Source organism: Pseudorasbora parva, chromosome 18 (genome assembly GCF_024679245.1).
Source record: "Pseudorasbora parva isolate DD20220531a chromosome 18, ASM2467924v1, whole genome shotgun sequence".
Taxonomy (NCBI): domain Eukaryota; kingdom Metazoa; phylum Chordata; class Actinopteri; order Cypriniformes; family Gobionidae; genus Pseudorasbora; species Pseudorasbora parva.
This window is the reverse complement of record NC_090189.1, coordinates 40661881-40674166: the sequence shown is the minus strand read 5'-3', so window position 1 is coordinate 40674166 and position 12286 is coordinate 40661881. Positions and strand designations below refer to the sequence as shown.

At 38.8% G+C, this 12286-nt stretch overlaps 1 protein-coding gene across 3 annotated transcripts in view; it reads left to right on the top strand.

Moving 5' to 3' along the window:
* The first annotated feature begins 4789 nt into the window (after positions 1-4789).
* Positions 4790-12286, top strand: part of camk2a (calcium/calmodulin-dependent protein kinase II alpha) — a 111511-nt gene continuing 104014 nt past the window's right edge. The window contains exons 1-2 of one of the 3 annotated variants that reach the window (XM_067424437.1): positions 4790-5076; positions 9649-9743. In XM_067424437.1, coding sequence (XP_067280538.1) covers positions 5015-5076; positions 9649-9743 — 157 coding nt within the window. In that variant the 5' untranslated portion in view covers positions 4790-5014. The remainder of the gene's footprint in view (positions 5077-9648; positions 9744-12286) is intronic. The other 2 variants (XM_067424436.1, XM_067424438.1) reach the window with 2 other exon arrangements.

Sequence of the window (12286 nt, the reverse complement as noted above, 5' to 3'; positions counted from 1 at the left end):
ACGCCCACTGCTGTGATTGGCCGCTGTGAGACTTCAGTGTAAACGCCCACGGCTGTGATTGTCCGCTGTGAGACTTCAGTGTAAATGCCCACGGCTGTGATTGGCTGCTGTGAGACTTCAGTGTAAACGCCCACTGCTGTGATTGTCCGCTGTGATTGTCTGAGACTTCAGTGTAAACGCCCACTGCTGTGATTGGCCGCTGTGAGACTTCAGTGTAAACGACCACTGCTGTGATTGGCCGCTGTGAGACTTCAGTGTAAACGCCCACGGCTGTGATTGTCCGCTGTGAGACTTCAGTGTAAACGCCCACGGCTGTGATTGGCCGCTGTGAGACTTCAGTGTAAACGCCCACTGCTGTGATTGGCCGCTGTGAGACTTCAGTGTAAACGCCCACGGCTGTGATTGGCCGCTGTGAGACTTCAGTGTAAACGCCCACTGCTGTGATTGGCCGCTGTGAGACTTCAGTGTAAACGCCCACGGCTGTGATTGGCCGCTGTGAGACTTCAGTGTAAATGACCACTGCTGTGATTGTGAACTTTTAGCATCTTTTTACTATTGCAGCTCTATTGATTATAGGATTATACCGAGTTTGTGGCATGAAAGATTGCAGAGATGATCACTGTAGCCGATCACAGACATGTTGAGCTCATGAATGCGGTGATCTTGTGATTTTTTGAACGAACCCTTTCATTATTACATAGCAAACACAATGTAAATAAGAGATTTGTGGATTATTACGGGAGTTTGGGCGCGAGTCCAGAAATCAGTCACTGTTCAACTCACATTTTGATTGTCAGCTTTGAAACAGCTCTGAAACAGATCGCTGTCTATATATAATGTAATCACAGCTTAAATAAGAGAAACAATGTGAAGTTGAGCGTTTAGTCACTGGTTTGATTTACTGACACACAGACAAAGAACATCTGACTGTACATTAATCATATCAGAAATCACTGATCTCAGATCAGGCTTTAGAATGAACACGGTTTCTTACATGTTGTGGCATTACTGTCGAGTCCATATCCTAAAAGTGTTTGCAAAGCCTGCACCGAAATTGTGTCTGATTTCCCAAAGAATCCAGAGTGAAATGCAGCGAATACACATAAATAATTAATCAATCAAATAATCAATCCATCAACTTTATTTATACAGCGCTTTTACAATGACGATTGTTTCAAAGCAGCTTCAGTGTCAGACAGGATAATATTGCAACAAAATTAGATTCGGCTGTACAGTCGTTCTGGAGAAAACAGTGATGTTAGCAGCTTATTTTAATTTATCATAGAGCGACAATGTTCATGTTCTCATGCTCAACTGAAACTCACATTGTTGAGAATAAATAAACACATCCCTGGCATTATGATCGTTTGGAAGGTAATGTTATTTTTAGTCCATTTGTCTCTCCTTGTCATCTCACTAACACTCCAGTGGGCGGAGCCAAATTGTGATTGATGAAGTATATGTCGTTCCCTGGGCTTGGTTACAATAAAAGCTGTTTTTGGGACAGTTCTGAAACTTACAGGATATTCTTATAGTATGATGACCTCTTATATCTCAAAAGCTCAAGGAAAATTTCAGTTCATGACCCAAGTTTAAAGGGTTCTTTTGGGCGCTTCATATGACCCTTTTAAGTGTCCCCATCATGGGATTTATGGATTTAGTTTCAATTCGTTCATTTTGTTTACATTTTATTTTAATATATATATATATATATATATATATATATATATATATATATATATATATATATATATATATATATATATATATATATATATATATATATATATATATATTATTTTTTATTAATCAGCTTATAAACTTACTTTAAAGAAAAAAAATGAATAACATGTTTAATGTGAACGTGTTATACAATAATTTCAGGCATTTCTCCTCCTGCATTTGGAACCCCTGAAAGGTTCTACAGGTCCTTCTCAAAAAAATTAGCATATTGTGATAAAGTTCATTATTTTCCATAATGTAATGATAAAAATTAAACTTTCATATATTTAGATTCATTGCACACCAATTGAAATATTTCAGGTCTTTTATTGCTTGAATACTGATGATTTTGGCATCCAGCTCATGAAAACCCAAAATTCCTGTCTCAAAAAATTAGCATAAGAAATTTCTGAACGAATAGGCTGTTCCCAGAGTGCTGCATCAAGAGATACTGGGAACAGCCTATTCGTTCAGAAACTTATTTCTGTGTCTTCCCCTCTCGCTTGAGGGTGTCAATGATGGCCTTCTGGACAGCAGTCAGGTCGGCAGTCTTACCCATGATTGCGGGTTTGAGAAATGAACCAGGCTGGGAGTTTTTAAAAGCCTCAGGAATCTTTTGCAGGTGTTTAGAGTTCATTAGTTGATTCAGATGATTAGGTTAAGAGCTCGTTTAGAGAACCTTTTCATGATATGCTAATTTTTTGAGACAGGAATTTTGGGTTTTCATGAGCTGTGTGCCAAAATCATCAGTATTAAAACAATAAAAGACCTGAAATATTTCAGTTGATGTGCAATGAATTTAAAATATGTGAAAGTTAAATTTGTATCATTACATTATGGAAAATAATGAACTTTATCACAATATGCTAATCTTTTGAGAAGGACCTGTATATAGAACACTGCAAAAAATGCTTTTCTTACTTTTTTCTTTTTTCTAATTTTTGTCTTGTTTCTAGTCTAAACATCTAAAAATTCTTAAAACAAGAAGTATTTACTAGACAAGCAAAAGTAATTGTCTTGTTTTGGAAAAAAATACTTTAAGAGAGTTAAGAGAGTTAACTTTAAGAAATCTTTTAGAGAGTTTTTGCTTAAAATACGCAAAATAATCTGCCAGTGGGGTAAGCAAAATAATCGTAAAACAACATTATTTTACTCAACATTATTTTACCATTGGCAGATTTTTTTGCTCATGTTTAGCTTTATTTTTTCCCAAAACAAGACAATAATTTTTAATTGTCTAGTAATTGTTTCTTAATGTAAGAATTTTTTGATATTTAGACTAGAAACAAGACAAAAATAAAAGTAAGAAATGCATTTTTAAGTTCCAAAAGGGTTCTTTCTTGTCATTATAGAGCCTTATTTTTAGCATAAAAGGTTCTTTGGAGTATAAAAACCTAAAAAGGTTCTATAATGACAAGAAAGAACCCTTTTGGCACTTAAAAAGGCTTCTATAGAGAACCTTTTAGGGGTTCCAAATAGCGCCAATAGAACCTTTTTTTCTTTTTGCATAAAGAGTTCTTTAAAATTGAGCCAAGAACCCTTCAGTTCTATGGAGAATCCCTGAACCTTTTTTTCCAAGAGTGTTTTAGTTGAATTCATCTTTGGCTTCTGATGTTCTGTGGCATTGTTCTTCGTCATCCAGTTCTTCTTAAAAGTAACAACTGTGAGTGTGGCAGTTGGGAAAGCCTAAGCATACTTTGGGCTTTAGGGATCTTAGGGATCTAATTAATCTTCTTTTATATTTCTGTTATGTTGCAGTTTTGCAGGACTTTCCATTATGGGGAAGAGTAGAGCCTGTGGCTATGATGGGCTGAGAAACTTTGAGATTAATTATACCTCAAACATTAAAATGATATATACTGTCTGTTAACAGTGTACATGCACGTGAATAGAGATACGTCTCTTTGCTAGTTACATTAGCACATACAATTGTGTTCGTTTTTTGCCAATTTATAAGGGTTTACTGTCCGCTGAATGTATGCATTAGATACTGTGCACTTATGTGTCTCTGTCTCGTTGTGCTGTATAGCAGTAATGATTTGTTTTCTGTGCTAAAAACTGTGGGTAAAGAGTGTGAAATTGAGGGTGCAGTTTACACATATGAGAGCACAGATTACTAGACTGATGGTATTTCAATCACACTCTGATATTTCAGGATTAAACATATGGTTGGATTCCAGATGCTGCCACAACAGATGATGCATACATGTAATTACGTTACAAAATGGCGGTAACGCTTCATTTTAGGGTTCAATTCTCACTATTAACTGCATATTAGCATGCATATTACTAGGAGATTGGCTGTTTATTAGTACTTATAAAGCACATATTAATGCCTTTTTCTGCATGACCTTATTCTACATCCCTTAATCCGACCCAATACCTAAACTTATAAAACGCTACAAAAACTACCTTACTAACTATTAATAAGCAGCAAATTAGGAGTTTATAGAGGCAAAAGTCGTAGTTAATAGTGAATGTGTTCCCCATACTAAAGTGGTACCAAAATGGCTTTATAAAGGTAAAATGCCCATAGAAGGTGTAAATCATTCTGATTCAAAATATGAAGAATATCGAAAAATCAGCCATCCACGACACACGATACCAACACAATACAGGCACTCAGCAAAATATCGACTAATTCCCAGAAAATACCAGAAAATGATGATAATATCGCACACCCCTAATTGGGAACCAGCCTTAACCTAACCCTATGAGCCACTATTATCTCTTTAATATTTATATAGAGAAAATGACAGACATCATTAATTCTGCGTGCAGGGGAATTTCTACTAATGAGCAATAAGGCCATCCTAATAACATCTCAGCGAATTAGTTGGAAGATATGCTGCAATTGTTGCATTTGAAGCACAGGATTTCATCTGAATGCCAATGTAAAGAAGTGTACTGTATCGTTTCATCTGAGAGCATTTAAAATAGCTATTTTGGACATCTATTCATACAGTATACACAGCAGACTGCTGTGAAGTAACAGTGTGATGCACACTGAAGGTGTGTGGGTGTGTTTTACTGTCTGCATGGCTTCATGTGTGTGAGCATGTGAGGAGAGGAGGAGGAGGATGCGGCTGCCATGGTAACGAGGGCTGTGTATGGAGAAGAGCAGCCAGTCGCAGGCAGCCACAGAAAGATCTGTCATTTTTTTCCTCATTCCACTTCCACTTTTCCAATATAGAAAACGATCTCCAGAGCAGGCGTTTGATCGCGCTTCTGTTCCTCCTGGCTGACGACACTCTCATCAGACGCAGGAAACACACACACACACACTTCCAGGATGGCAACCATCACCTGCACGCGCTTTACAGAGGAATACCAGCTGTTTGAGGAACTGGGAAAGTAAGTTGGAATAGCTACATTTCTTTAAAACCAATGTGACATGTTTGAGCTGCACAACGCACAATCAAATGCAGTAATGTTTTTTACATATCAGCTAATGTTAAGAGTGTTAATTGCTAAACATCTCGTCCCTTAAAGAAATAGGACAACATATCTGAAAAATGTCCTCGATAGATTGTAAAAAAGACTGCAAATCCACTTCAAGTTTCATTAAAACCAGTTAACAGGCAGATCTCATGGGGACATATTGCTTTGAATGTGTAAGAGTATAATGAAATCAGTGCAGGATTGTACGGAAATGATCCACGGGTATGAACTTACTTGAGAAGGCACATAACGCAACTTACATTACATTACATAACAAGCATTGGCTGAAGCAGATCCACGGAGGAAATTAAAAGACTTAAAAGTTCAGATCTGATGAGCGATTTTAACCCTATGCATTAACACGCTGAAACATCCTTATGCTGCGGAAGAAGAACAATCCCCGTCTAGTGTTTGCGCTTCTTCAGAAATCTCTCATGCCAGTTAATTGAGTCAGAGCTTAATTAAGTTGCAGTCAGAAACCTAACTGGGTTTAGGAAAATTCAGTGACTGCTCGATGTAAAAGAAGAAACATAATTAACTGACTGCACACCACCCACAAACAACATTAAGATTAACATCATCTTTTAAGATGGCAGAAGAGAAATACCAATATATACTTGTGTGTGTGTGTGTGTGTGGCCACGTAAAACATGTTCCTGGGTCAACATATAGCCCTAACCCTAAAATCAGAGGGAAATGATGGTGACCATGATCAGGTTCCTGCACTATACAGCTCTGGAAAAAAATAAGAGACCACTTAATATAAATTTCTCAATGTTAAGTGGTCTCTTAAATTTTTTTCAGTGCTGTGTATGTATATTTTCTATACATTTTCTGTATATGTTAAGAAAATATTCTAGTGACTGATCACATCTAAATTTTGATTAGTTTCTTTTTTTTGGCTGAATTGAAATTCTGTGAATTGATGCAATTTAATTCACAGAAATTCAATTTGCCTAAATGTGATCATTAAATGTGATCGGTCACTAGAACATTTTCAACTGGAGACCTGATTTTTTTTTTTACAGTATATATATCTATACCAATCAGGCGTGACATTATGACAGGTGAAGTGAATAGCACTGATGATCTCTTCATCATGGCTCCTGTTAGTGGGTGGGATATATTAGGCAGCAAGTGAACATTTTGTCCTCAAAGTTGATGTGTTAGAAGCAGAAAAAATGGCAAGCGTAAGGATTTGAGCGAGTTTGACGAGGGCCAAATAGTGACGGCTAGACGACTGGGTCAGAGCATCTCCAAAACTGCAGCTCTTGTGGGCTGTTCCGGGTCTGCAGTGGTCAGTATCTATCAAAAGTGCTCCAAGAGGAACAGTGGAGAACCGGCCACAGGGTCATGGGCGGCCAAGGCTCAGTGATGCACGTGGGGAGCGAAGGCTGGCCCGTGTGGTCCGATCAAACAGACGAGCTACTGGAGCTCAAACTGCTCCAGAAGTTAATGCTGGTTCTGATAGAAAGCTGTCAGAATACACAGAGCAGCTCAGTTTGTGGCGTATGGGGCGGCATAGCCGCTGACCAGTCAGGGTGCCCATGCTGACTCCTGACCCCGCCGAAAGCACCAACAGCGGCACGTGAGCATCAGAACTGGACCACGGAGCAATGGAAGAAGGTGGCCTGGTCTGAGGAATCACGTTTTCTTTTACATCACGTGGATGGCCGGGTGTGTGTGTGTGTGTTTGTGTGGCTTACCTTGGGAACACATGGCCCCAGGATGCACTATGGGAAGAAGGCGAGCCGGCGGAGGCAGTGTGATGCTTTGGGCAATGTTCTGTCCTCCATCCATGTGGATGTTACTTTGAAACGCTCCACCTACCTAAGCATTGCTGAGACCATGTTCAGCCTATCATGGAAATTGTAACGGTCCGCAACGTACAAGAATGAAAGGATCTGCTGCTAACATATTGGTGGCAGATACCACAGCACACCTTCAGGGGTCTAGTGGAGTCCATATTAGGAAGGTGGTCATAATGTTATGCCCAATTGGTGTTTGCATACAGTATATATATATATATATATATATATATATATATATATATATATATATATATATATATATCCACTAGACTCCATATATATATATATGTATTAGGGGTGTAACGATACACAGAAGTCAAGGTTAGATATGAGTTCGGTAAATTTACATTTCCAAACCCCACCTCCCAAAAATGTATGGAAACTACTAATTAAGGCTACTAGAAAGCTACATTTACATTTACATTCATGCATTAAGCAGACTCTTTTATCCAAAGCGACTTACAACTGAGAAGGTGAGGAAGCGTTCTGTCATGAAGAGGTGAAGAAATGCAAAAAGTGCCCTAAATACAAAGATTTGGATATTACTCAGAGGAGCAAAAACTAGAATAGGGAGGGAAGGAGACAAATAGAGGAGGAAGAGATAGATTTTTCTTTAATGATAAGATTAAGTGCTCATGGAAGATCTTGCGTGTATCTGAATTCTTGGGGTGCGTCTCAATCAGTTCCCGTGCTCGTGAATCAGTATTTTGTGTTGACGGATTGGGGCACTGATAAGGACAGTAGAGGACGGCTCACTGCACTACAACATCCTCATCCTGATAACTTTCTGACATTACACACACTGCTATTTCAAGTACATTGGGATAAATACTTTGCTTGTTGCATGTATGTGCAACATTTCAGCCGGAAATAAATGATAAACGTTAGCTAGATTGCGTTCATTACCTGTCTAATGATGTATGTTTATACTGAAATATAATAAAATAATGCTTCTATTTTTAGAAGCATGTATTGTGTGTCGTTATCGGTGAGTTGGCTCACATGATTTAAGTTTTGCGCTTCACAACTTCCCTTAAGGGAACATAGTGAGCATCGATGCACCCTGGGTTTTGCGGTGCATTGTGGGACATTTTAGGGCGAACATTGGAAGCACTAGAAGGATTCTGCGACTGGGAAAGCCCTCAAAATGGCCGACTCCCTGATCAGTGCACTGACTACTGAACTAGGGCGCTGATTGAGACACACCTGTGCTGCGTCCCAATTCGCCTACTTATACTATGTCCTAAAAGTATATACTCTTTTTGATAAGAAAAAGTACATACTTTTGAGTGTGTAGTAGAAAAGTATGCAAGCTTTGGGACTACTTCGTCATCTTTAACGGACTCTGTCACTTAGTTACGTCCATCCCATCATCACCGTTTAACTGCCCTGTCAATCATCACAGTTAAAATCCTCCACATTCAGTTTAATCTCCTGCCGTATCGCGTTTGTAGTTCTAATCGAATCCTCGTCCAACTCGCAATGGGTTGTGGGTAATATCCGCCATTAGAGTGTGCGTCGATCCGCACTTCGAAGTCTGACTGGAAATAGTAAACCATCTGGGTATCTTTGGATTAATCTTTTCACCATACTACGATTTGGGACGTACTAATTATTTTTTGAATACTATTTAGTATGGATAGTTTGTGAATTGGGACGTAGGGCTGTAGTTTTGGGATTATGTATAGTTAGTTTCATCTTCTGCTCTTTTTCCTGTTGTGACGGTTAGCAAACAGTGTTACATTACTGCACGCGCCCCCTTATGGTTTGGAGTGTAGATCACCAGCTGATGTACTATTACACCCCTATTTGTATAATAATATATATATATATATATATATATATATATATATATATATATATATATATATATATATATATATATATATATATATATATATATATATATATATATATTATATATATATATATATATATATATAATATTATATATATATATATATATATATATATATATATATATATATATATGTATATATATATATATATATATATATATATGTATATATATGTATATATATATATATATATATATATATATATATATATATATATGTATATATATATGTATACTTGTTTTCCTGATACAATTTTTTTTTTTGCCAGATTATAATTCTACATAATTCTGTTCATAAAGGTTTGTGAGTGTGTAATAAAAATTACTATTACATTCTATAAAATTTAGATACTCATACATCAATGCATGTAGTGCCAGTAACAATGCTCTGAAATGTTGAGGCAGAAGTACAAAACATTTCTGCTTGCTTCCCTCTTTCCATCCACCCACTCTGTACTACAGCATTTTTTCCTGAGCGAGTGCACTGTATACTTGTTTTCTTGATTTGAGAGCATATAACACCTCTACAGAGATGGGTCTTCAACTCCATCTGGCCTTGTGCCCACTGCTCTACTCCCACATACACCCTCATACTGAACACACACACATCTTTTTCTGTGGGCAGTCGAAACCGCTTACATAATTGCATTTGTGGGTGGCAATTCAATTCAGACATTGAAATATTGCATAATTCAATATATTACTGCTTGCCTAGCAGGTAAACCTGCTTCTCTTTCTTGAAATGTATATTCACAGAGCCATTCTGCACTGAATGCTCATCATACAGACATTGCTTCCATGTTCTCTGATTTTTAGGGGAGCCTTTTCTGTGGTGCGGAGATGTGTGAAAGTTCTCTCAGGGCAAGAGTACGCCGCTAAGATCATCAACACAAAGAAGCTGTCTACTCGGGGTAGGTGCACAGATCAGTTCAAATGCATTAAAGGGTTAGTTCACCCAGAAATGAAATGTCTGTCATTAACTCCTCTCCCTAATGTCGCTCCACACCCGTAAGACCTCCGTTCATCTTCACACACAGTTTAAGATATTTTATATTTAGTCCGAGAGCGTATGCAAGTGTATGCACACTATACTGTCCATGTCCAGAAAGGGAATAAAAACATCATCACAGTAGTCCATATGAGACATCAGTGGGTTAATTAGAGTCTCTTGAAGCATCCAAAATACATTTGGGTCCAAAAATACAAAAAACTACGACTTTATTCAGCAATGTCTTTGTTTTCCATCCTCAAATAAAGATTTGAACGGTTATGAATCAGTGTATTCATTCATGATTCGGATCACGTGTCAAACTCCTGAAATCACGTGACGCTGGCGATCCGAATCATGAATAGACAGCCACTAAGAGATTTCTGTTTGATAAACTCATTCAATGGTGGATGAGCCAAATTGTGAATAGCTTTATAAATCAGACTTTTTTCCAGTCTAAAGATGATCTGTAGTGAATCTAAAGCCTCCGTTTACAAAACTGGTGACTTTTTTTTTTTTTTTTTTTTTTTGACTCTTTATGTTTTATCTGGAAGTGGAATAAATTAAAGGGAATAGTTCACCAAAAATGAAAATTATGTCATTATTAATTTGTTGTTCCAAACCTGTAAGACTTTCGTACATCTTCTGAACACATCTTTGGTATTTTTGATGAAATCTGAGAGATTTCTGTCCCTGCATTGACAGCTAAGCAAATAACACTTTGACACTTCAAAAAGTTCATAGAGATTGTAAAAATAATCCATATGAATTGAACGGTTCAGTCCAAATTTTCTGAAGAGACACAATCCCTTTATATGGTGAACAGATTGAATTTAGGCTTTCATTCACATATAAACATTCATCAACACACCAGATGTGGTAAACAGACGTTTGAGCTTCAGCGAGAACCAATGAGGTTCATTCTCGTGTTACGCAGCACGTTTGAGCTTCAGTGAGAACCAATGAGGTTCATTCTCGTGTTACGCAGCACGTTTGAGCTTCAGTGAGAACCAATGAGGTTCATTCTCGTGTTACGCAGCACGTTTGAGCTTCAGCGAGAACCAATGAGGTTCATTCTCGTGTTACGCAGCACGTTTGAGCTTCAGTGAGAACCAATGAGGTTCATTCTCGTGTTACGCAGCACGTTTGAGCTTCAGTGAGAACCAATGAGGTTCATTCTCGTGTTACGCAGCACGTTTGAGCTTCAGCGAGAACCAATGAGGTTCATTCTCGTGTTACGCAGCACGTTTGAGCTTCAGCGAGAACCAATGAGGTTCATTCTCGTGTTACGCAGCACGTTTGAGCTTCGGTGAGAACCAATGAGGTTCATTCTCGTGTTACGCAGCACGTTTGAGCTTCGGTGAGAACCAATGAGGTTCATTCTCGTGTTACGCAGCACGTTTGAGCTTCAGCGAGAACCAATGAGGTTCATTCTCGTGTTACGCAGCACGTTTGAGCTTCGGTGAGAACCAATGAGGTTCATTCTCGTGTTACGCAGCACGTTTGAGCTTCGGTGAGAACCAATGAGGTTCATTCTCGTGTTACGCAGCACGTTTGAGCTTCGGTGAGAACCAATGAGGTTCATTCTCGTGTTACGCAGCACGTTTGAGCTTCTCAAGAACCAATGAGGTTCATTCTCGTGTTACGCATCACGTTTGAGCTTCAGCGAGAACCAATGAGGTTTATTCTTGTGATACGCATCACGTTTGAGCTTCAGCGAGAACCAATGAGGTTCATTCTCGTGTTACGCAGCACGTTTGAGCTTCAGCGAGAACCAATGAGGTTCATTCTCGTGTTACGCAGCACGTTTGAGCTTCGGTGAGAACCAATGAGGTTCATTCTCGTGTTACGCAGCACGTTTGAGCTTCGGTGAGAACCAATGAGGTTCATTCTCGTGTTACGCAGCACGTTTGAGCTTCGGTGAGAACCAATGAGGTTCATTCTCGTGTTACGCAGCACGTTTGAGCTTCAGCGAGAACCAATGAGGTTCATTCTCGTGTTACGCAGCACGTTTGAGCTTCTCAAGAACCAATGAGGTTCATTCTCATGTTACGCATCACGTTTGAGCTTCAGCGAGAACCAATGAGGTTTATTCTTGTGTTACGCATCACGTTTGAGCTTCAGCGAGAACCAATGAGGTTCATTCTCGTGTTACGCATCACGTTTGAGCTTCAGCGAGAACCAATGAGGTTCATTCTCGTGTTACGCAGCACGTTTGAGCTTCAGCGAGAACCAATGAGGTTCATTCTCGTGTTACGCAGCACGTTTGAGCTTCAGCGAGAGCCAATGAGGTTCACTCTAGTGTTACGCAGCACGTTTGAGCTTCAGTGAGAACCAATGAGGTTCATTCTCGTGTTACGCAGCACGTTTGAGCTTCAGCGAGAACCAATGAGGTTCATTCTCGTGTTACGCAGCACGTTTGAGCTTCAGTGAGAACCAATGAGGTTCATTCTCGTGTTACGCAGC